The sequence below is a fragment of the Ammospiza caudacuta genome, chromosome 6 (genome assembly GCF_027887145.1).
Source record: "Ammospiza caudacuta isolate bAmmCau1 chromosome 6, bAmmCau1.pri, whole genome shotgun sequence".
Lineage (NCBI taxonomy): Eukaryota > Metazoa > Chordata > Aves > Passeriformes > Passerellidae > Ammospiza > Ammospiza caudacuta.
Window position 1 is genome coordinate 44,641,828 of NC_080598.1, and position 25,837 is coordinate 44,667,664.

Consider the following 25,837-nt stretch of genomic DNA (forward strand, 5'->3'; position numbering starts at 1 on the left):
GTTTTCGAAAGGCTTTTCAAAGAGCGTGAGACTTTTCACCATGAATGGAAATCTGAATGAGGACAGGAATTGCCAGCCATAAGTGTGTGCTGGATACAGAGATGGAAGAGTGGAGTAGATACAGGGATGCCTAGGTAATGATATAGAAGTGTGACATAGAAATATGCCTGTATGCTTTTAGAAGGCCATAGGTTCTTGTTTCATCCAAACTGGGAAGTAAAGAGAAATCATCTTCCTCTCTTTACCTTAGAAAATTGAAAAACAACTTTCTATGTGACCATGCCACTGGTCCTAATACAAGAATGCCTTACAAATATTGTAGCTAAAGGATGGAAAGTCATTTAGTCCCTTTTTGTTCCCTGCAAGTGGCCACTTAGGTAGAAAATCTTTATGATTTCCAACGTGCAGTACCATGAACCATATGGTGATTTTTGCTGTTTGCATGGAACATTGAAGGACAAATGGTAGTGCTTGTGGAGGAGACAGTGTGGAGTGTGTGCCTAACCTGGGCACATGCCATCAGGAATGTCCCTGTTGTTCTGTAACATACTTTGTTCTCTGCACACAGGGGCTATAGTTTGTTCTTGGCCCAAGCATTTCAAGTGATTTTAAGGCAGATAAATGCCCTTTATAGGACTGCAGGCATGATACTGCTAAGAGAAAGAGAAGAAGGGGCCTGAATCTGCACCAGGCTCTGGTGAGGTACAAGGACTGCTGGAGCAGTAGGGTGATCTTAGTCTGATTTGTCTAAACACAGCCTGCATTTCTTACTCATAAACTTGTCAGTCCGTGCTTCTGATGAGAATAATAACTTTGTTCTCATGGGAGTTTTGGTCATATTGGTACTTAGGAGAGGGAAGGACTTTTGATGGGTTTAGACCTGTGCTAAAATATACTAGTTATGCAAATGGCCTGGTACAACTAACTTCAGGATAAACATCAAAACTGGTGTTGGTGTAGGTAACATTGGTGCCTTTTCACAACAGGTGAAGTACAGCTGCCATCTGCAGAGGATGTTGATAGGCCAACACTTTTCAATTTAGAAAAGAACTGGCTAAAGCAGGAGGTGAAGGTCGATATTTATAATCAGGAATGCTGTGGTGATGCTGAATACAAAGTGCTTATTCATGTATTTTATAAAGCAACAGTTTGGAGATGCCCAGTTGCAGGTTTTAAATAAAGAAAGAAAACCGGTTTCACATGTTTCAGAATAGACCTGACAAGTTCAAGGAGGGAGAAGTCCATCAAGGAATGATCAGCATTTCGATCATGATGCAACCTCCACCAGTCTCATTGCTGGAAGCTGTTGATAATGGCACTGTGATTTTTCTTGGTCCCTTTGACTCTTTGCTGAGTACCTGAGCATTTCTGCTGTCAGAGGCTTGACTTTGGTGTCTGCCCTGCTCCATTAGTGAAGCTGCTGGCTTAGGATGTCTGGCAGTTGTTACTGATGGGATTGTCTGGGTAGAGTGTCTTTTGAATTAGAATAATAAAATCATAGAAAATGGAATTGAAAAAGGTCATAAGGGCCAACTACTCTTTCCAAGACAAGATCAGGTGAATCTGAAAAATTAATGAGAAATACTTGTCTAGTCTTCAGTGCTTGGCAATTTCTTAATAGTCTTCAATGCTTTTGGCAAGCTCTCAGTGGCCAAAATAGTCCAGACCCTCACTACCCTGTTCCTACCAAATTTCTCTGACATTATGCCAAAACTTCTCTTTCATCATTATAAGTTTCTTCTCATTCTCTCTGTGGTGAATATGAAGGACATTTTTTCTGCTTGCATCTGCCCTTCAGAATTTATATAGTTATGTATCTTTGTGTTCCTCACAAGACTGAGAACATAACTGGCTGGATGTAGATGCATGAGAGTGTTAAATAGCAGGGAGCAAATCCTCTATTTTGTCCAGTGCCCAAACACCTAGGATGAAACATAGAGAAGTTTGATCCTGGAGTGCTTGGGCACTAGGCAGCTTAAGTAAAGATCAACAGATTGTTTGGAGGGCACTGAGTAATTAAGTTCCAGTTGGATTTTTGCTAGTAGTGGTCTGCTATTGACTTTCCCCCAGCAATGTAGCCTGATGTATGTGAGCATAGTTGTTAGGATGTGTGGGAGAGGATGGTACTGTCACTGAAAACTGTGAAATCAGCAAGCAACTTTTTCTAAGAATAGTAATGATACAGAGTTAATTAGAGGGATTATTAGGAATTTGTTTTTCAATATTTTTTTTCTTACTGGAACCAAGTAACTTTGTGCATTGGTTTCTGAAAGCAGCAAGCATACTTAATCAGTCCATACCACGTTGGTATGAAAGCCCTTTTCTATATAGCCACATAACAGTAGCAAAGCCATAGTGGTTTGCAAATGTCTCCCCAGCTGGCTTGAGCACACACTCTGCCTGAGTATTTTGGTTCCCTGAGAGGAAAAAGCTTGGCCCCCTAAGGTAAAGGCTCCACTCAAATTTCCTGTGCTTTAGAAGGTGACATACTTGGACATAGGTCAGCTGAGCTCACATTTGACCCCAAGCAGATGGGATGCTGCCCACAACATTAACGTGTACAGTATGGAGAAAAGGATTGGCAGCCTCAAATCACTGTAATTCACATAAGATCTGAAACTAGATAACTTCTGAAATCAAATCTCTTCACCTCATTTAAATCATGAGTGCTTTAAAATCACACAGCACTTTTAGTAGAATCAGCGAAGTTTCATTCTGCCTCTTTAAGTAATTCTTGTTGTTCTAATTCTGACATGCTAAACTGCTGTATGGTGTTCCTATAAGCTGTTAAACATCTGTCTCTTTCACTTCAGAGCTGGCTGCTTTTCAGTACTGGATGAATGAGTCCTATATTCACAGCTAATAAGTGCTTTGGGATCCCAAGTATTAGCTATGCAAAGGCACAGTACCACAAATGTATGCAATTCTATGCAATGTATCAAGTGAATACTATTCCCAAGAGGCTGGCAGCCTAAGAGATCCCACAGGACAAAGAACACAGAGAAATGTAATTGATTGTAATGAACTTGTTTGTGTATGTGTCACCACTTATCTCTACTGAATAAAATCAGAAGTGTTCAACACTCCATTAACACAGATTACAGGGTCCCATTCTTCTGGAGTGAGACAATAAGGCCTACACCTGCTAGTACTGTGAAGTTCTTCATGATCCCAGTGTGTTGCTCAGTGACAGACATCACAGGCTGGAGTGGTCTTGGATTTGTTTCAGTATCCTAAACATTTAGCAACTTCAATATTTAGAGAATTAATCCCATGAAAGGACACCAGGGATGCATCCTACTACCACTGTAAAACAAAAGATGTTAAGCAAATATGAAGGATGAAAATCATGACACTCTTAAAGTAATTTTCAAGTCCTTTATGGATTCAATGGAGCAAGATTTTAGCTTTTGTTAACCATAAATACAACAGTCTTCAAAGTGTCTGTGTCCAGTGTGAGCACTGTATCCAGGGATGTGCTAATGCTTGAAGCTGATCTCCTTACTGAGCAGATTTTGGTTATAAGGTGTTTATACAATGGAGATGCTTATTTGTTTTGGAGTTGCTGTAACCCTCCCTGATTGTTTTGAACCACTGTGTACCGAAGAGAAAGAAGAAGATTCTGTAGGAGGTCTGAAGTAGGACCATGTGTTTATCTGTGCCGTAACAGACCAAGTTAGGATAGAATGAGACCAAATGAGACTTGCCAAATCAGCATGTGAAATTAACACTTTGATGAAGTATCAAATCAGTGAGGAATTTGCTTTCGCCAGTTTGAGGTGTTTCCGGCTGAATAAAAATGCAGCTTTTCATATTGTTAAAATGTTCCATCAGAGCTCACTTAGGAGGTAATCACCCAGTTCTGAGTCACTGGGTGACATCTCTTACTACCACACTTCAGTTCAGGCTGGCTCATCACACATCTTTTGAAGTATAGATACACCCCCCCCATATATATATATATATATATATATATATGTGTGTGTATGTATGTATATATATAATATGTCAAATTAAGTGCCTGAATTCTCAACCAGTCCTGCTTCTGTCAGTGAGATTCTACCCATACCCATTTCTGTATTTTCAGAACGATAAGAGCCAAATCTAACTTTAGAAAAGCTGTTTTAGACGTCAATATCTGAATAATCTTCAGAGTATGGTAATTTTTGTGTATAAAGCTGGATTTCCTCTCATTTGGGAGTGGGTCTCCTATGACAAAAAATACCTCTTAAGTTTTATGGCTTTTGCCTTCCTCCTCTCTCCAGTTTCTGCCTGCTCCCCAGTCCTCTCTGTACACTGCTGTTCAGACTGAGAGTAATAGTAGAATGCTGAAGCAATGCTGGAGAACTTTAGTGCCGTTCACTTCTAGGCGCTTATTTCCACTTAACCTAGGATGCCTCTGCCTGCCAGGTTGTTTGTGACTGGTGAATTCAGTCAGTAGCTCACAGTTCAGCTGCCAGAAGACAGGTGTCCACAGCACATCAAAGCAGGGGACAAGATTGAATGGATTTCAGAGAGGGAAGTGAAAGTAGGTCTCTTCAAGTCAGGGTGATGAGTATTGGTAGGGCTTGTGCCTTCAGAAAGTTTGTATTGTCCTTGTCTTCCAGTTGGAGAGAGAAGTGTGCAGTCATGATGCCTTCCCTTTTTTGCTAAACTTTGTGTTAAAAATGTTAGAGTGAAAAATACCTCAGATGTTTCCTGTACAGGCGTGGAAATGATCTGAACTATAATAACATTTGCTTTGTTCCCCCTGCTCCCCTTCATCCTCCACCCCACCCAGATAGATGGCTGGGGCTGCACCAGACAAAGGCAGCAGCCCTGCTGATCCCTCTTTCAACACAGCTGTTATCATCAAAGAACAAAAGCAAACACTGCTGGCTTGCGGCTCAGCCTTTACAAAGGAGCAATAAATGGACTCCTGTGTATAGGATAAAGCAAGCTCTGCCTTGTCTTATGTGGAGAGGCAGACCTTTCTGTGTTTGCACTGCTCTGAGCTGAAGGAAGTGGAGAAACCTCCATCTACAGTCCCATGGTCACTGCATTTTTTTGTTGGCCATGAGTTCTGCATGCTTCCTCTTTTATTGGAATGCTCTGCCTCCTCAGTGCCTGTGGCAGGGAGGAGATCTGTGTGGGTGCAGGAAGGTAGCGCTAATGGAAGAGGGAGAGAATGGGGACATGTTTCAAACAGTCCTATTGTAAACAAAACACAAAAACATCAAGAGAATTTGAAAGAATATCTCAGATGACAGGGTCTGAAGGAGAGTCATCTCAGGTCCCCAAATCTGGTCACACTAGCTCTATGCCATCTGTCATTTACCTTTCTTGAGGCATTAGATGCCTCCTGATTGTAGAGCCACCAGCCATAAGGTATGGTGGGTCCCTTTTGTCAATATATGCAACCACAGTTTTAATTGTGAAAACCAAAGTGGAATAACATTCCACACTGCAAAAGTGGGGGGGTGTTTCCTATGGGGACTTCTATTGAATATTAAAAAATGTTTTTTTCACCCAGGTGAAAAAAATTGATTGGGCACTGGAACAGGCTGCACAGGGAAGTGGTCCCAACACCAGCCTGACAGAGCTCAAGGAGCATTTGGACAAAGCTCTCAGTCACATGGTGTGGTTCTTGGGCATGGTGCTGTGCAGGGCCAGGAATTGGACCTGATGATCCATGTGGGTCACTTCTAACCCAGAGTATTTTGTGCTTTGTGAGTCTGTGACTTGCATGGCAGTTTCACTTGTATGCCACACTGGTATTTATTGTAGGGTCTTTTGTGACAACTGACGGCTCTGTGTAATGTTTTTTGTCTTTGCAAAGAAAGCAGTGCTTTCTCTTGTTGTTTAAAACTAAAAAGCAAGTAGTTTCACCATTGGAAATCAGCATTTGCCAGCAGATACCACATGGGGGGGGTGTCTGCAATACAAGAAATTCCTTCTGCATTTAGTATGGGAAGACTGATGACTCGGGCTGCCATGTACGTAAGTACTGTGGAAGTGTCACAGAGATGCAAACAGTGACTTCAGTGGTGCAACTAGTGTATACAGAAATCTTTTTGGGTGGAAACTTTACAAAAAAAGGTACAGCAAAAAAACCCTAAGAGTTAAATCAGTCAGGATGGGGCATGCCTGCTCTTAGGGACATTGGCACAGGAAAAAAAAACAGGTAAAAAGAAATCCCCTTGCTGTTACTTGCCATTGAGTAACTCAATTTTAGAGATGCTTATGTTAGCTTTTAGCACTTCATCATTTCCCTGGTTAACACCTTCATGACCTATTTAATTCTCACACAGTTAAGTAAATATTATTTCAAGCAGTGTATCAGTTACAGCCCACTGCCTCTTCTCTTACTTGCTTAGTGTGTTTATCCCTTGCTAACCCCGTGGCCAGCTCTTTCCTTTGCCCTTTCTATCTGCTGATATTTTTTATTTCCCAACCACCCCCCAGATTTCCTGCTGGAGCACAGACACCCTGGTGAGGCTGCCTGCTGTTCCAGGCCCCCAAGGGTACCCTGGGCTGCAGCCGCGCCTGCTCCACAGTCAGGTGTGCAGGGAGGCTCAGGGGACAACATGGGTCAAGGACTTTTTACCTGCTTAGGATACCATTTAAAGTGGATGCTGCATTATCAGAAACATTTGCAGTACCTTATGGTAATCACTTCTACCTCTTTTGGGATATGTGATCATCTCTAACTGCCACTGATATTTCCCCAAGCAGCACATCAACTTAAGACTGCTCCTAGCAGTGGACTTGTAAATTCTTTGTCATCATGTTCGCATCCTGGAGTGGTGTTTAAGGGTCTCCTCCTTCCTTCTGCCCCTGCTATCACCTTCTTTTGCTTTCCATCCTCAGTGCATGCATTGCTACCTGACACTTGTTTTCTTTTCCTACCTAAAAGTAATTACTTTCAGGTAAACTTTCAGTGCTTAGTGTCCTCCTAGGCCTGCCTGGACACTGATTCTTAGATGCAATTATGGGCTAAAAGAGGAAAGGCAGCATAATTCACATCAGATCTGCCATATATGTTTAGTAAAAGCTATGGAATTTAAATAAATTGATGCAACAGTGCCTCCCCTCTTTGTGCATTGTTTTATTTAGGTTGTTACCTCCTTAGGAAAGAGCAGCTTGATATATGTATGATGCTATACAGAGACTTTTCCTCAAATGGTTTTGGAGCCATTAAAAAGTGATAGGCAGGAAGCAGCATGCAAGGGAATCACTCACCGCTGCAACCAGTTTCACAGGAACACAGTGGGTTTGGACAGGAAGGTGGAATACTGATGGAAATTGGAGGGCACACTGGGAGAAGGAGAATGTAGCCTTAGACCTTGGTGTGAAGCCAGTGCACTCAGTATGTCATGCTCCTGGATTGGTGGCAGAAGTAGTCTGGGATCTGTAGTTCAAATCATTTCTGTATTTCTTTGAAGCCTTACTGCAAAGGTGATAACTCCACCAGCCCAACTCCTGGACAAGGGTACGAGTTCCAGGGGAGAATGTCGTCCATGGACTTCTGTGGACCTGGCCTCTCTGTTTCCACAAGCAAGGTTTTTTTTTTTTTTTTTTTTTTTTTTTTTTTTTTTTTTTTTTTTTTTTTTGAGGGCTTTCTTGTAAGGAAGATATCAATCTAATCCTATGAGATTTCATGGGATCCTCCCTCTTGTTATTATGATAAGTGTAGCTTATTCAGAGGAAGACTAAACTTGGGATGCTAAAAAAGTTATGAGAAGCATTTGGTTAAAGTACTTTCTTTGGGATTGGTGGGCTCTGCCCAAAACAGACAGTACATTCAAATATATGCCTTCCCTGTTATCAATGCTATGAATTACAGAGTCTTGCTCCTCCCTTTTTAAATGACTTATTTTGAAATTTATGTGATTGATTCTGAAAAGTGGTCTTATACCACAGAGAGAAAAAGTACCAAATGACACTTTTTCTGAATTTAGCATCTTGAGAAAGACAACATGTGCAGAGCTCTGGCACACTTCCTTCTCCCCCACCTCTACTACTGTCTGCAATGAAGGATGTTTTTTGGAAGATGGTGGGCAGAAAGAATGAAAAGGAATGGACTCTCTTCTAAACTTTGGGACTATGTTGTATGTCTTACACATGGTCATAAATTCACATGGCCCCTTATAAAAGGGGAGCAGGTAATTTCTGTTTTTCTGGAAACTTGCTTGAATTTATGTGCTATAGAAGCCTTCTGCAGGCAGGTTGGTTTTTGTTTCTCTCTTTTGCATTTGTGTGTGTGAAAAACATAGAATATTTTAATTAATATTCTTGCAGGAACTGATGTGGCTTGATTCTATCTGATTCCAGGAACTCTCTCTCCGGACAGATATGGTGCTGGATTCACTTTTACATGCACAGTGGAGAGGGAGCCAGTGCCTCCTCCCTTGCATGGTGGCGTGCTTGGATGCAGATGGGTGGCCTTCAAACAAACCTAATTACTTCTGGTTTTGCATGAAATTGATTTCCATGCAAGGATGCTGAGTTGCTGTGTGCATCTCTAATGGCTTTTTTCTCTTCTCTTTCTTTCTCTTTCTTTTCTCCCTTCTGCTTGCCATGAACACACCTCGACAGATGTCAATCATATTCCAGGTAAGTGTTACTTTTGCTGAGCTGAAAGGCTGCTCCTCAAGGAGTGGTGGTAAGTTACCAAGTCAGGTCTCATCCTGCTTCCTGCTGGACATCACAAAGTCTGGACTGCACAGGCTTTGCTGAAAGAAGGCCTTCATCATAGCAAAGGTCACAAACTTCCCTCTCCAGAGACTACATTGTGTTGGTCAGTTAAAGGGATGCTTTCCTAATGAAATTACATTGAGAATTGTTGCTTGTATTACTAGTTGAACCTGGCATTGAAAACTGCATTATATACAATTTATTTTTGATACATCTCTGTGTAGTCTGGCATAAAAATCTAGTTTAGTAATTTTCTTTCTCCTACTGCAGTCTATTCCATTTGCTACTCCCACTGATAACATGTTGAATTTCAGTTCTACTAACAAAAGGGGTTTTTGTTGTTGTTTTATTTTACATTTTTATAAACCAGTGAGTATATTTCTGGCTGAATCTGAATGTGTGATCTTATTTAGATATCAAAATTTTATTCCCACTAAAGCACAAATGATTTAAAAGGAAAAATGAATGTGTTTCACATGCTTGTTTATATGCGCAGTTCTCCCACAACAGCATATGTTACCACAGAGAACTCCAAACCTCCCTCCTCAGATTGCTGCTCATTGTTGAGAGGATCAGGGTCCCCCAACTTCAGCTACAAGTGTTAGGGGGAGTAGGCTACTTTACTCTAGTCCACATTTTGTTGCCAATAAAACTTTAGAAATGAATTTTTTCTTCACACATGGGCAGTTCCATCTGCTTTATCGTTATGTTAAATGGAAATGAGAGCCCAAGAAAGCACCTATCATTGCCCTGACTGGAATGGGATAGTGGGTAAGTCAAAGCTCTTTTACTTCTCAGCTTCCTGCATAACTTTTGCTAAACCTAACCTGGAATGAGTTATCTGGATCTGGAATGTGTTCTCTGTTCAATTTGCTTATTTTCTACACTTGGATAATCAGATCTTGTGCATCATTTCAGAGAGATGCAGGGAGGGCCTGTCACTTGGGTATTTTCCTGGCATATTTAGCCTTTTGGCTTCTCTTATCAGCCACCTTTTTGTTCTGCTGAGACTTTCTGCATTCTGTGTGCATCTCACCCAACAGCAGGGGGAACAGAAGTGGCCGAATGGCAAATGTCACCTGGCACCCTTTGGAAAGAAAGGCTCTGTTAACTTTGATGTACAATCTTTTCAGTTATCTATGAGGCTGAAACTGTACCAGCTCTGCCCCAGTCTGAGGTGTCCAGGAACTCCTGTTTCCTCTTGTCTGGGCAGGATCTGACAGGACACACACCAAAGGTTTCGAGTTACAGTTCTCTCCACAGCATCCTGAAGATGTTGATGTGTGTGGCAGAGGAGGATGAGTGAGTTGGGAAAGCATGGCCTTGCTATGCTCTACCAGTAGGACACATGATATTATGCCAGTAATGAGCATATAATAATAATATATATCAATTAATATCAGGGACATCTCCCAGTGTACAGGAGCTGAGAGCATCACTGGTAGGAGCCCAAGCAGAGGTGGCACATTCAGTACAGAACTGTCCTGCTGTTAGTGTGGGCACCATGGAGCAGTCCATCCTTCTGCTCTGTGACTGTGCTCTTCTGCCCTATTGCCCTGTAGTCTCATGATTTATATGCTTGGATGTGCATTTTTTGTTCTTGCCATTGCTCATACACATGTTGTTGTTTTCAGGACTGGTATGTGCTTTCTCATGTGGCATTTTAGTCACATGTGGATTTCTAGTGACATATGAATGCTTTTTCATGTGTTCTGTCAATCATCTGTATATTTTCACTCTGACAATTACCCATACCTCATTACAAGGCTCTGTCACTGTTCACTCCTGGGCAGTCTCATCTCTCTGCTCCTCTCACCCTCAGGGGGATATGGCACTGCTGTGGGATTGTGCAGTGACATGGACCTCCAGGGGAGCTAGGCTCTGCACTTCTCCTCTGCCAAGCTATGCAGACACTTTCTACCTATTTGGCCATCCAGCTATCTATATTGCAAGGACAGAGCCTCAGGCCCCTATCAAAATGGTTACTTTAACCATCTACTGTTTGAAAGACAAATTAGGGATTTTATGTGCTTGTGGTAACTACCCACAGGCAGCAGAAGGGCTGTAAAGAGCCCATTGATTAAATAAGTATTCATTATTGTTGAATAGACTGGTTCGAACTAATTCCCCACTAAGAGGAGGTAGCTGTGAATAGGCTGGGGCTGGCAGCAGTGGGCACCACAGTGTTCTGCTGGGTGCAGTTGCTCCAAGGTGCAAAGAGGTTGTTTATTTTTAAAGTAAACAGAAATGTGTACCATAAGCCTTTCCTGGCTGTGAAGTCTCTGCTTGTGCAGAAGGACACTCCAGCAACAGGGGCTCATTGCCATATTCTTCTCAAGAGCCAACTTGATCCCATCTGGCTTATTTCACATATAAAAGAAGTTTGTCAGATGTCAGCCCACCTTTCCTCCAAGTGTAATAAAACACCACCACCACGTTTTGAACAGTGCCACAGAGTTGGGATTGTTGCTGTCTGCACTTGGCTGGGTCACTGACTCGCTGTGTTGTGTAGAGGAGAAATAGCTTCTTTTAGTACTTCAGTTTTCCCTTTGGGGTTATAGCTACAGCCTCACCTCTCGTTCACAACCTGGTATGACTGCTGGGGCTGAATATTATGGGGTTTAAGAGCCTTAGTACAGAGGTTAAGTGCCTGGCTGGGAAGTGGTATGCAGCACAGACCAGAATGAATGCCTCTGTCACTTCTGCACAGTATCTGCTTCTTTCTTTGCACCTTCTATTCTTTACCAGTGGTATAGATTCTGAAAGATAAGTAGTTGGAAAAAGGCCAATAGATCAAAGAGAAAGTTATATGCTCCTGTCTCTCCCTCACTCTCTTTTTTTTTAATTTTTTTTTTTTTTTTTTTTTAGTGGAAGGATACATGCAGGAGACAGAACTAAATATGGTTCCTTGATTATTATGGAGGCAGTTACTGATACCTAGGTAGGGTGGTGTCAGAGTTTAAACAGTGCTTTTCCTATTCATATCATGCTTATTCCTATTGCAGTAGAGATTTTTTAAATGCTTATGGAGAGGAGGCTAAGAGATTAAGTTCTGGACATTTGGCTGTCATGATTTTACTGCTGACTAGGTTTGCATATAACTGAATGGACAAAGTCAAGCAGACATATTACCTAGGTAGTTCCCAGAGGAAAAATTAGTCCTGTTTACCTGAACAAATGCTTCATAAAGACACAGAGATCATTGAAAGCATGAGCATATTCACACATTTTTGATCCAGGTCTTTAATCTTTCAAAAGCCATCTTTACATGCTTCTTTCCCTTCTTCATCTCAGGTCTGCTGTTATAGTTGATCTCCCTTATTCCATGTCATAGGGTCATTTAAGCAGTACCTGTATGCTGGCTTCTGCTTCCTTAAAGAAGAACTCTGGTTTTGGGCCATGAAAATGATGGTTTTCAGCCCATCTGAAGTTTCCTGTCTGAAGAAGGTACTAGGTCAGAGTCAGAATCCATCTGTGCCATACTGTCAGTGCCACTCATTAGGAGTTTGAAGCCAGTATATATGAGCTTAGGTTCTTCATAGGTGTCACCATTATTTTGAGACTTTCATGTCATTTGCACAGGTACTGTCCCCTAATGTGATTTTCTTACACTGGAATGTGAATGTTTTTAGTTGCATGCAAACCCATTTGTAAAAATAGGGCCGTAGTAATCACTGGGGTGAGAGCAAGAATTCCTCTATCCTGGAAGTGTCTTTTTATGAAAGTAGATGCTTTGGAGGAAGTTTAAGAAACTCTGATAGCATAGATCTTGTCTCAATACATTGGTGTTTCCTGGTAATTACTATTTTAAGGACTTCCTGACCCGATGTTGTATCCAGATTGTGTTCTACAGTCACTGATGGGCATATTTTTTCTGGATATATCCAGTCTTTGCTTTTCTTAATCCACTTGTATTTTTTAACTCTACTGTATCCTGTGATAACAAGTCCCATTGTTTATTCATTGAAATGTGGAAAGTACTTTATTTCAGTTGTTTCTACACCTGTTACTTGAGAATTTCATCCAGTGACTTCTATTTCTTTTGTTGCCCACAAATAAAGAAAAATCTATTCCTGTTCACCTGCTCTGTCTCAATTGGGGTTTTATCTCAATCATATATATTGTCAGAGATATCTTTGCTAAGCTGAAGAATTGTATTCCACGTCTAACAGTTATTTTCCCAACTTTTGCACCTACTTGATCAGGTGCTCTGATTTGCAGTGATGCACATTTTGTGGATTGGATAAAATTCATTCACTCTCAGGTCTTGCACATGCACTCTCACATTCTCTTGTGCATGTGGCCATCCTTGCAAACACTTGCATGTTTGTTTTCATACACCACCATGTTTTTAGCCCTTCCTATGCAAATACTTACAGAAGAATACTGTTTTTGCTGGGAGTGAGAGAGGATATATGTTTTTTTCACTATTGCTTCCATAGACATTGGAGTAAACAATTTTCTCTTTGGTTTCTGTCTCATGTTCTTATTGCTTTGATCACTCAAAGTAGATGCCATTCACCCTGACTCACTGCCCCTGATAGTGACAAAACCTATCCTGGAATTACATAGCAGAGGGAGCAAAGGGGATGGGAAAGAGGAGCTAGCACAGCTGTTGTGTGTAATTGGATTGGAAGTGGGCCTGAGGCTACAATAACAAACTGCACTCCCGGCTGGGCTCGCTGCTGGGGCCTGAGAGCAGCCCCTTGGCTGTCATGTGTGTCATGCTTGAACCAAACAGAGCTGACCTCCCCAGCCTGTGCTACTGCTCTGCTGGCTTAGAAGGAAAAGGCCCCACGTACAGCAGCAGCCCAGAAATCGGGTTACCCTCTTGGCAGAGCTGACCTGTCTAGCAGGTAAAAGGTCTGAACTAGGCTGCAGAATGATTTTGCTTCTTTATCCATTCTTCACATCTCTTGAGACAAGAGTTTTGCTGCTTCCTCTGAGTCCCATCGTTTGGCTCTGCTGGAATGTCCTCTTTTTTGATACCTGGGGATTCTTATGGAATTTTCCTTGGAGTTTTAGTTTTTGAGAACCTCAAGATACCTGTTTTATGAAGACCATGTAGAAGACAAAGATCTTGTCAACTCTGTTCCCTAATAGAAAAGGGAACTACCAATAGAGCTGGGGTATGAGGTTCAAAGTAGAGAAAAGCCTATTTCTTAAGGAACTGCTAGTTTTAGGATATTCAGAAAGGAGAGGAAAACAACAGACTCCAGTACTCATCTGGGTGCTCTTCTCTATAGTGGATGTCATTTTATTTCTGGAGGAGTCCCTGATTTACATGATTTCTTTCTTCAGCTTTGGCATAAAGGATTTTGTGCATATCCTGGACTAGAGGATTTGATGTCCTATCTCAGACATACATTGCAGCTGGCCCTGCTGTTGTCTGAATGGGTCATGCAGCCTGACACCCTGAAAAAAAATCCTCTCTGGGCAAACTTGCCCCAGGGGCAATCTGGGTTGCCGCTGCCTGGCAGTCTCTTTTCCCACTCATTAAGAGCTTTTGGGCTAATCATTTGGTAGCATCATTAAAAGGGAAATACTGAGGCTGCCTGCCATAACAGAGCAATTCAGCAGTGCGTGCACACCCACGCACACGTGCACACCCCCAGATCATGGGCCCAGTAGCACAGGACAAGCTATAATTAACTAGATGAACAAGTCTATCTTCCTTTGTTGCTGCAATCACTTGTCACTCTCAGCTGTGTTTTGTGCTATCCTCACTTTCTTATGTTTTGTAGCTTTATTTTCCATTTTAAGTGCTAAGTAGTAATGGGGTGGGAGGGAGCAGGATTCAAACTGTTTCCAAGGTTTCCCATATTTTCTCCTCCACACTGAAAATTGCCCCTAGCAAACCCTTAAAGATGAGGACTGCTGTTTAACTGCATTGTTCTTTCATATCATTGTACTCTGAAGCTACTTTTAAAAATGTCATTCTGGCTTCCTAAGTGTTAGCCCTTGGTACTTTGAACAATTAGAGCCACTTAATTTTACTATTTTGATATAGAAACCAGAGGGTTTACAGTCTTTAAAAAAAAAATAGTTTGAAATGTTTCTTTGAAATCAAGGGAGCTTAATTTTGAACTTCAAGAAAATAATACTGATTAGGTAATAGGTTAAAGAAATAGTAAAAAACCTCCCAGACTGAAATAGGAAAAGTCAGTTGTGGCAGGCATAAATCATGGCCAGGGAGCAGAGTTTGGGTCTGTCTGCCCTCAGCAATGGACATATTATTTTAATAACAAACTGATGTTCTGAAGAAACAGACTGCTTTCTCTTCACATTACTGCTGAATGTTCAAAGAAGCTGGGCCTCGAGAGGCTGAGTACAAGCAGATGTTTATCTAAAAAAACCTGTCAAGAGTTTTCTTCTGAAGCCATGCGCTTGTCCTTACTGCCACTCATGTTTGAAGTTCAGGAATAGAAAGTCACCATATTCTTGACTTGGACATAAAATTTCTTTACAGGCAGATAAGCCATTTATTCTGAGGTTTTCCTAAACCTTTTCCAGACTACTTACTACACATCAATTTTGTTGGGCAGCAGTTCTGTCCAGCCAGTAAATTATTATAAAGACGACTAAATTGGTTTAGAAAAAGCATGAAACCCCTTGGCTACTAGAGCTCATGCAAGTTTTTATCAGCCTTTTCCAAGTCCTGCACTGGCTGGCTTTTCTTATAGCTGAGGCTATAATCAAAGTTTCTTGTTGAAAAAATCCAAGATTCAAAGGAAAATGTGTTTCACCTGGGTTTAGGTGGAAAATCAGATTTTCTTATAGGATTGTTTTGAAATGGGATGCCTATTGGCACAAACATTCTGATGGTAAAATATGTGAATAATGTGCATTGAGGCCTAATGAGTTCATTTGTATCCTGAGCCTGCTGAAAAATTTGCTTGTGTTTTATGACTGCTGCCCAAATAGTGCATGGTGATAGGTGTCCCCATTGATCTGGAAAAAGCTGGTCTAGTTTGCAGGTCTGAACAATTTGTACAGCTCTTGCATTGGTTTGTTGGATGCCACATTAGTTTCTTACAGTCCAATAGTAAGTGTTACTGCTTTCCACCTTGAGGTGGCTTTGACTTATGATTTGAAAATTGTTTTAGTATCTTGTCATGTCTTGAAACTGATGTAAAGGTGAAACAACTATGTCAGTCCACATTTTCCACGTCGATTTTACTCTGACTGATTTGAGGCCTTTGTTACACATGTTGCAAATGTCACAGATTTTATATCTCAGTGGTTGAAGGTTTTGGTTGTTAATGACATTTACGTGGAGATAAATACACTCATTTTCACTCTTACTTAAAATGCAAAGCAGGAATATTTTAAGATCAGAAAAGCTGATATTTTATTTCATTATTTATATTTTTATTTTATCTAATAATGAATCTGGAATTCTGTTGGTATTCTTTGTGAAAATAAGGGTCTCTGTCTATGGACAACGTATGATACAATACTGTTTTTTTGTTCTGTCTCCAAGTCCACCCTCCTTTTTCTTCCTATTTTAAAAAAGGAAAAAAAAATAGCCATTGAGGAGGGGAGGGCATTATTTTTCATTAATCTCCTTGCTTTCATGATCGAGTTGGGACTAGAAGATCAAGAGGTACATACAGTACCAGTTCCATGGCTGCTGCGGTATTTCACATCTGTGAAGAAGCCAAAAATGCCAGAATATTTCTTAGGGATACTTTCTTCTACAGGTATTTGAACCAAGGCCAAATTAGGGGCCACAACACTGTGTTTCTTTGGGGGTGTGCTCACTCCTCAGCTCGGGCAGAGGGCTTGTGGGGATGCATCTGGCTGATGGGCCTGACAGACAGGGCACGTGGCATTGGCCTTCTGGGGATAAGGACACAAAGGGGTGTTGACTTTCCTGACCTTTTGAGATTTTTAAAGCTCCTGTGTGGCTGGTGGAGAGAAAATGGATCTTTTTCTGGAGTAATTTATGGTGTTTAATGTAGACTCTTGCTTTGAACCTTCTCTGGGGGTTTCTCTTTGTGTCCAAGTGGAAAAACTCCCTGCCATCCCCAGTAGCTGCACTTGTTGCTGGGCCTCTTAGGTGTGACCTTCCTTTCCCACAGTGTACAAGGCCTCAGGATCCCCATTTCCACCTTGGATCTGGTGTCCCCTCCCTGTTCAGCCAGCTTCTGCTGCATGTCATGCTGACACCTTCTAGCCCTTTCACTTTTTTTGACATTGGTACAGGGATTCTGTGCATTATGGGTCCCTAACAATTATACTTTTGTCTCCCTGCCTTTTATGGTGACTTTCAAGTGTCCCTTTGATCAGACCTAAGATTTGCCTGTCAAGAATGATGGGGTCAGTAGCCATAAATAGAGACAAAAATTCAACCCACTCTCCTAGCAGAGCAAATGATTCACTGAATTATATCTTGTAAATTAAGCCAGAAGTGTCCTACAGTATCAAATCTGCTAGGTTTATTTATAGCTAAAAGACCTAAAAGAATCTAAACCTATGTTATGTTTCTGATTATTTTTCTAAATCCACAATAATCTTCAAGAACATTAAGGTATTTGCATTCCTTAGACTGTACAATTATTAATCCCCTTATCTGGCTTGAAGTTCTCTGTGGGTGAACATACTCTTAGGATGATCTGGATTTTAGATTTCTTCAGCCAACGCAAAGGAAAACCATAAAAGAGAAAGGAATAAACAAATTCAAACTTAGCATGCTGCTTGTTGAAAATTCTCATTCTAATAAATTCATTTGACCTCTCAGCCTCTGTGAAATTAAAAAGTCACAGCCCTGTTTGATTAAGAAACTGACTTAAAATATGGGTGTGGGGTGTGTATGTGCATCGAAGGCCCTGCCATATTAAGTGCTACGAGAGGTAGGAGATGTGAGAAGGAATCAAGCTACGGGAACTTGGTCAGGGAACCAAGTATGAAAGGGGTCCCTCATGGCTTGAGTGTGTAGGACTTAATTTTTGTTATGTTAGTTCTGTGATGTCTTGTGTCACAAAATTGATGAATGGGTCACTTCATGCTTAATGTCTTGGGCATGGATATGTACACAGAAATACCTAAACAATATTTGTATGAATACAGTACAGTAAACCTATTTGAAAATTGGCCTAGACATAGAATTAGATTGGAACAAACAAGGTTTGTGCCAGAAAGAATTATCAGAGAGTGGAGCAGCCCAAGTAAACACTAAAGCCTCATCTGCAGAGCTGACAATGACTGTCTCTGCTCAGAGGAACTGTGCTGCCTTCTGGCTTTACCTTCAAAAATGAAACTGAAGAGTAGCTTTGGCTATAGAGCCATAAAGTAGCACACTGTCTGAGGAAACTGAAGTTCTTCCCAGAAAGGGTGTGGAGGTGTATTTAAATAGGTTACAGGTGATTTTTTTTTTTAGTCCTTGTTATGTCTGGTGTACTGGTGTCTAATTAGTAAGTGTGAGCAGTGTTGATAGACTCCTAAAAATACATTATGAAGCCACATGTTCAATAATGATAGCTTTGTGTGTGTGTGTGTATGCATTTAGACCAGAGGATTCATCTGAAGCAGGTGTGGTGTGATCATGGCATCCCTTTTACTGACCACTGCAATCTTGAATTTAAAGTCTTTAGCTGAGGAGAAGTTATTTCTGTATATCTCTCCAGAGGAACAGCAGCTCACTGCAGACTGTCATTACAGACCTTGGCTTCCATAGCCCATTTACCTATAGTGGTGTGCAGTGCCTCTGGAGCCACCCCAGGGATGTGCTGAACCTCAGACACAATTCTGCAATGAGCAGCAGGTTTTTTCTACCAGTGACAGATGCTTTCCTGCTCAGTGTGGGAAGCAATGCCTGCTAATGTTTGTGCCCTGTGTGCTACAGCCATACTTGGTCTAGTTCAAGTATGTGAGCTCCAATCCTGATAGGTATTGGACTGTGACCAGTGTGCATGGATATTACTGCTTCTTTTTCAGTTTTGTTCTTTTTCTCTTACTTCCTCTCTCTGTCTCTCTCTCTCTCAGGCCTCTCACACCTGATGATGGGTGAACAAGGTAAGTCCTTCCACTTTTTCTTTGTTTCTATCACTGATCATGAAGAAGCTTTGTCCCTGCTGTATTTCTGGGCTGGGCTTTGCATAACAAAAGCAACTAAACTTATACACTGCCAGTCAAGCCATTTGCATTTTTGCCTCTGTGTCCCATGAGCCAAGGCTTCTTGTCAATCTGGGACTCAGTGGCCCAGGAGGGAGCATGAAATGGTTCCATGGAAGGTAAAAATGTATGCATCCCTCTTCCATGCAGCCCACCAACTACTTTATTTTGCCATTTCTTTCTTCTTGTGCCAGCTGTAATGACTCCCACTTCTGCTTACTAAATGTAGACCTCAATGTTGGTCTTTATTTTAAGAGTACAATTATTACAAAAAGTATATTAATAACCCTTGTGGCATGATCCTAACTCATTATAAATTCTGAGGAAATTTGCATATAATGGCCTGCAAGTCCTGTGTCTGCAATTTAGATTACTCAAATACATACAGAACAAAATGGTTGAGAAGAACAACAGGGCTAACCCCATATTGAGCTACAAATGGGATCCAGGCCCAGATCAGAGATCACATTTTAATATTTCCGCCTGCACAGAGGTACAGATCTATAATCTGTGACAGGATGGAATAATTAGTCCCATTTTGCACTGTGAAGATGTGGAGTAAGAAGCTGGTGAGAACAGGTAAAGCAAGGAGAATTGTGATTCTGTTTGTCTCTGACAGTGCCGGTGTCACTGACACAGGTGCACAGGAGTGAGCAGCACTCCTGATGCCTTCTGCTCTTGTGAATGCAGAAGTGAAACAACTTAAGACTTAATGCAAGGTGTGTGCAAGTGGTAGTGGTACACTAGGAAAACCCGACCAAGTGTTTGGCCTAGGGGAAGAAAATGTAAGTTTTGACTCTAAAGCCCAATGAGGCTTTCTTAGACTAGATGTGTAGACAAAAGCTTTTTTGCCATTAAGTTAGCATGTATCTGAGGATAGACAGTCCAAGGAATAAGATGGTGCATAGTGCCACTGTAGGCTAAAGATTCATTATGTATCTCAGTGAAATGTAGAAAGACTTGGGACGTAATCAGTTTTTATTTTATTTTTCAAGGCAGATATCTGCTCTGAGGTCATGAAAGGTTAGGTAACAACCAGAAGTGAAGTAGGGGCTTACTTAAGAGTTTCTGTACTGCATAACATCCTTGTATGGTAGGAGAAGTAGGAAAATTGGGCTCTTTATAGATGTGTGTCAAGACCATGGTGTTTGGCATGTGGAGCATTTGACTAAACTCTGGAAAGCATTGAGCTCCTTCTGTGTCCCCACTTACTGTTCAGCTGGGCTCATGGCTCACAGGTTGTGCTTATTGAAGGATCATCCAGCAGACAGGACCTTCAGCACTGAGTTTCAGGATTCAGTTGAGTATGGCAAGCTGTTTTGGCAGAGGAAGGCATGTTGGAAAGTGATCAGAACAGCTGATGGCCACTTTCATTCTGAAAACCACGGAACATTTCTTTGTAGTAGTCTGTGATTTAGCACTGGATTATGTAAACAGTTGCACTTGGACATTTAAATTACAAGGTACAACCCAGCTGGCTCATGAAGACTTACATGACCTATTCAGGCCAGTCATCAGCACTTTCTATACTCCCTCATCTGGCAAAAATGTAAAAACTACTGGCTTCTGGCAACTTCAGCCACCCTTGTTTATCTATAACACATCAGGGAACAGTGGCTTCTCTTTTCTTGCCAGCAAACTCACAGATATTGCCTTTTGATAAATATTTACTGCCTATAAAAATATTATGGATATAAAAATATGTAAATGTATATGTGTGAGTAAATATGCAATGTCAACATTATATACAAATACATTAGCTCTGCTAGGTGAGATGTGTTTAGCAAATATATTACCATGAGATTTATTTTTTTCCTGTCCTAGTCTATTGTTGCCTTTGCTGTTTTGAATTTGACGTGGATTGAGGCATATCACTGGCGTGGTATTGCATGAGCAGTTTGCATTTCTCAGTAGAAAATCAAATTAAAGCTTAACCAGGCAGCTGCTGATTGTACTGTCAGTGGTTTAAGCTTTGCTTTGTGCTTTAGTTGTGGTGTGTCTCTTGTTTTTCCCTTGACATTGTGTTTTGTTGGGTTTGGCTGCTAGATAAATTTGCTCGTTTCCTTGTTTTTCTAAGTATGGCTGGTGATGTATTTTTCTGGGTTTTTTATGTTTCCTCCTTCTCTTCTCTTTTGCCTCCTCCATGGCGGACACCTCTCTTGTTCCTCCTCTTAACTGGATGCACACCTTCCTGTCTGTAGGTAGAAGTAAAGGTAGAGATCACATTCTTTCTGAGACTTCATTGCTTGTAAAATGTTTCTTGATGGGCAAAGTGTATTTTTATGAATGCGTTTCATATTGGAACTTAATCTTTTATTTTTAAAAGTCTCTTAACAATCTTTTGTCTTGAATTATGGAGGAAATATTTATTAAGATTAATGCTTTGAGGCCTTGCTAAGAGATGTTATTTTCTCCCTACTCACACTAAATGTGGACTGTGCAGTGTCAGGCCATGTGTAGTTGGTGATGCTGGGGTGCAAAAGGTTCAGCCAAGGATAGAGCCACAGGCCAGTGGGCTCATCCTGCTGACACTTGCTCTAGAGTGATGCCAATTCTGGTAGTTTTTCTACTGGTGTTAGTGGCAGCAGAACCTGGGCATGTCCAGTACCACTCAACAATGGAGGTTTTGTGAGCTGTTGTTTCTTCCCCTGGCTCTGCTTCCCATTATTCCTGTTAGTGCAAAGGTGTTTTTCAAAGAGAAATTGAGTTGCAGAAAAGCTGCAGAGGAAGCAGAAATAATCAGGACTGCTAAGCAGAGAGGTGCATTTCCTTTGCAGCCCAGTAAAGCACAGGGCATGCTAGTCTGCTCTGGGGCTCCAGCTTGCTCTTCAGAGCTCACACCTCAGCTTAGGCATGCTGGGGGCAGTCATCCATCCCTTATCAGAACTGCCAAAAAGGCAAAATGCTGCAAGCTTGCTATGGGCCTTTAGTTGGACTGGAAGGAAAAGTAAAGATTGATTGATAAGTTATAAATATGGCTTGAGAAAAATCTTGGTTTTGATCCTATTTTCCAATGAGAAAGATTAAAAGGTTTTGTTATGCTGAGGCTTACTCTGTTCCAATGAATATACTACTGAAAAATCTGATATATTTATTACCATGATTTGAACATGTTGGATAATGTTGCTTGTGTCCATGCCAGTAAGACACTGGGGAATGAAATGACTAGTTGTGCAGCTATGAATTTGGGAGGGATATGAGCTCAGAGGATTTGTTCATAATAACTTTCCTTGGAGGCACAAGCAGTCTCTGCTCAATAGTTACTACTTCTGTAATATCTGAATTCTAGGGAGCAAAAAGGCATATCAAACACCTTAATTTGTATGATTCCTTTTTCTGATACTCAGCTTTGTTCTAACAATATTGTATTGTTGAATTCCCTGTGATGGACTACATTATGTAACAAATATTATTTGTTCTATTTTGAGGTTGGAAAAAATATTCCAATAATTAATTTCATTTTCTGTTCTCTCCAAACTTGGGTGATGGAGGGTAATATCTAAGCTGTACTCAGAGCTATCTTCTCAGTTAGAGGTGAACATCAGAACATATTAATCACATATGTAGACTGTAAAAAAAATATGAGAACCTGAAGCTCTAAGCAGACCATATAAAATGTCAGTGCCTCAACACAGCTGCCAATAATTCAGTTAGCTGATATATGGCTTAGTGTGGTTTAAGGGTCAGTGTAGATCAGGGCAAGTCTTGTGTGATGTTAGTTCATGTTCTTTTCTTGGGTGGTATTTATGCTTCAGGCCAGCCTGTGTAGGACTAAGCTGAAAGTCTTCTCCAAGGCAAATCTTCTAACTGAGCTGGTAGGCATGAAGATTATAACTTATAGTCCACAGTTAATTAATATGTACTGAAAATTAATTTATTGTGTCATTGAGCGGCAATATAATTTCACTTCCCAGCTATGTGTAGTTTTTAGCTCTAGTTATAGCAAGTGACTTTGTCAGAGAACCATCAGTCTGTGTGAAAAATGGCATTCCTTTCAGAGGGCTCAGACTATAATTTTGAACCCACACATGGCCTTCAGCTCACAGAGAAAGTGGCACCAGATGCCTTTAGTGCTTGCATGGAAGGTTCATATTTTTTTGACATTCTAGTAGTTTTTAGTAAAAACTGGCAACAACTCTGTCTCATGTCATGTATATAGCCAAAAGATATGATGTATTTGATTTAATTTTGGATATGATGTATTTGATTTCATAAAACTTCTTTACAGCATATAGTGGTCTGTGACCTTGCATTCATCATTTAAAGCAAGTGCTTGATTAGTTGTTTCCACTGTAGTAAATAGGCTTTCTCTGCATCTATCCTTTTTAAAAAGTTCAGGAAATTTGATTTTTTTTTTTTTTAATAAGTTCCTGGAAAATTGAAGAAGATGAAGTGTAGGTTTTCTGGGGTAATGGCTGGAGTAGTTGAGATACAGACAAGCACCTGGATATTACCTGCATTTTAACCTGAGCTAAAGTTTCAGGTTAAATGCATTGAGTTCTTATTTGAGGTATGGAACTGGTCATGGAGGTGAGGTAAATATGTGATGAGCAAGGACTTTTGTTTAGTTTGGCAAGAATTGCTGAATATGACTGCTCTTCTGGAGAGGCACTGGCAATTAAGGAACAATTATATTAAGTTTACTTCCCTAATGCTTCCCCACAAGTAAATGATATCAAAGGAAATGACAAATATCCAACTTTAATTTGCTACTGGAGTTAATGTGTTATCACCTTCTTAGATATAATTTGTTCTCTTGAAAGTCTTTGTTAAGGAAATGGTTATTTGCTGTTTTGTTACCTTCCACCATGTAGGTTTTATTTTACCATCACTCTTGGTTTGGATCTGACTTCTACTGAGACTCATATCACCTTTGAAAATTGTCTGTATTCATGGTGGGAATCTCCTATATTTAGTGAATTAAGTCCTTGGTCTTGAAGGCAATAGCAAAATTCACATTGACTCCAGTGGGCCAATAACCCAAAGAACTGAAGATGCCCTCTCTGACACAGGGAGTGATCAGGGAGGTGGTTTCTGGTGTGCATGGGACACCCTGTAGCAAGCATTGCAGACTGCTGGCTCTTCTCCAAGGCCATGTGGCCCCTTCCCTTCCCTTCCCTTCCCTTCCCTTCCCTTCCCTTCCCTTCCCTTCCCTTCCCTTCCCTTCCCTTCCCTTCCCTTCCCTTCCCTTCCCTTCCCTTCCCTTCCCTTCCCTTCCCTTCCCTTCCCTTCCCTTCCCTTCCCTTCCCTTCCCTTCCCTTCCCTTCCCTTCCCTTCCCTTCCCTTCCCTTCCCTTCCCTTCCCTTCCCTTCCCTTCCCTTCCCTTCCCTTCCCTTCCCTTCCCTTCCCTTCCCTTCCCTTCCCTTCCCTTCCCTTCCCTTCCCTTCCCTTCCCTTCCCTTCCCTCCTCAGTGTGAACTACACAGCTGCCTTCTCAGTTCCAGTATGAAGTAGGTTTTTTCTTAATTGTCAGACAGAAGTGAAACAGTGGGATCTTTTAAAATGCATATTGTGTGGACCAAAGGCTACTGCCAATTCTGCCATTTAATAGTCAGCATTGCAAAATCAGATTATCTGCTGTGGTCCTACCTGCTCTTAACTGAAGTAGGTCTTTCAAGTCTTGGAAGGTTTAGCATTGCTCTCAAAGAATGAGGCTCTTATTTCATTGAGATGTTCAGTAATATTGACCTGAAGGTAATGGCACAGGAAAAATGAAATAGCATTTGTGGGCTCGAATAGAAGGAAATGACTGGACCTTACTGATCAGGAAAATATTTTCAAGTTCTTTTTCACCAGTCACACCATTAAGATTTGTATTGGCTTGCTTCAGAAATAGTGTAGCCAGCAGGACCAGGGCAGTGGTCATCCCCTGTACTTGGGGAGGATGCACCTTGGGTGCTGTGTCCAGTTCTGGGCTCCTCATTACAAGGAAGACATTGAGGTGTTGAGGTGCAGAGAAGGGCAGCAGAGCGGGAGAAGGCTTTGGGGCACAAATCTGATGAGGAGCAGTGGAGGGAGCTGGGGGTGTTTAGTCTGGGGAAAAAAAGGCTCAGGGGAGACTCCTTGCCCCCTACAACTACCTGAAAGGCCAGCCTAGCAAGGTTGAGGTCAGCCTCTTCGTCCCAGTAAGAAGAGATGGAATGAAGGGAAATGACCTCAGTTGCACCAGGGATGGATTTAGATGGGATATTAGTAAAAATTTCTTTATGGAAAGAGTTGTCAAACATGGGAATGGGCTGCCCAGGGCAGTGGTTAACTTGCCAGTCCTGGAGCTGTTTAAAAGATGTGTAGATGGGGTATTCATGGACACAGTTTAGTGATGGACTTGGCAGTGCTGGGAGTTGGACTTGATGACCTTAAATGTCTTTTCCAGTCTAAATGGTTCTATGGTTGTATGTGAATAAGTCCAGCTGAATGGCCAAGAGTTTATGCAAATGTTGAAGTGAAATATCAGTAACAAATTAAATTGTTTGTGCTCTCTAAATGTCTAATTATAAAAGGGGAAAAACAACACTACATTTGTCTTGCCAGCCTTGGCAGTGGTTTTTAGGCTCTGCTTTGCCCTATAAAGTATCTTGATATTTGGATTTTAAATGTGAATATTGCATGGTTTTGGTTTCTACAATTAAAAGTATTAATGAAAGGACTCTAAAATATGTGTGGTAGTGGGTTTGTTTTCTTTTGGTGAGAAAAAAAATTTACATTTTTATAAGGATGGTGACTTATTCTAACTTTACTCGTAATGACTACTTTAAAAAATCAAGCATTTTATTTTATGATTAGCAAATAACAAATATGCAAAACCTCTTCAATAGAATCAAAGCCCCTTGAATGAAGATGTTATTCTTCTGGAATAATTTTTTTTTGTAAGTGAATTTTTGCTGCTGGTTTCATATTTTGTTTAGGGAAGAAAGAAATATTTTAATGTAATTTGTTGAAGTCTCTAATTAGAGGTGATTGATATTTGATAATTTCAGATGGAAAGTATTTGGTGGCATTTCTGCAAAGCATTCATCCTATTTCTTTATATTCCAGTGGTGATGACA

General features: G+C 41.0%; 1 protein-coding gene across 3 annotated transcripts in view; it reads left to right on the forward strand.

The window, feature by feature from the left end:
• Positions 1–25,837, forward strand: part of NRXN3 (neurexin 3) — a 908,017-nt gene that overhangs the window by 23,339 nt on the left and 858,841 nt on the right. For 2 of the 3 annotated variants that reach the window (XM_058806340.1, XM_058806341.1), the window contains exons 2-3: positions 8,578–8,595; positions 18,664–18,693. In XM_058806340.1, coding sequence (XP_058662323.1) covers positions 8,578–8,595; positions 18,664–18,693 — 48 coding nt within the window. Of the gene's footprint in view, positions 1–8,577; positions 8,596–18,663; positions 18,694–20,993; positions 21,006–25,837 lie in introns of all 3 variants that reach the window. The other variant, XM_058806342.1, reaches the window with a different exon arrangement.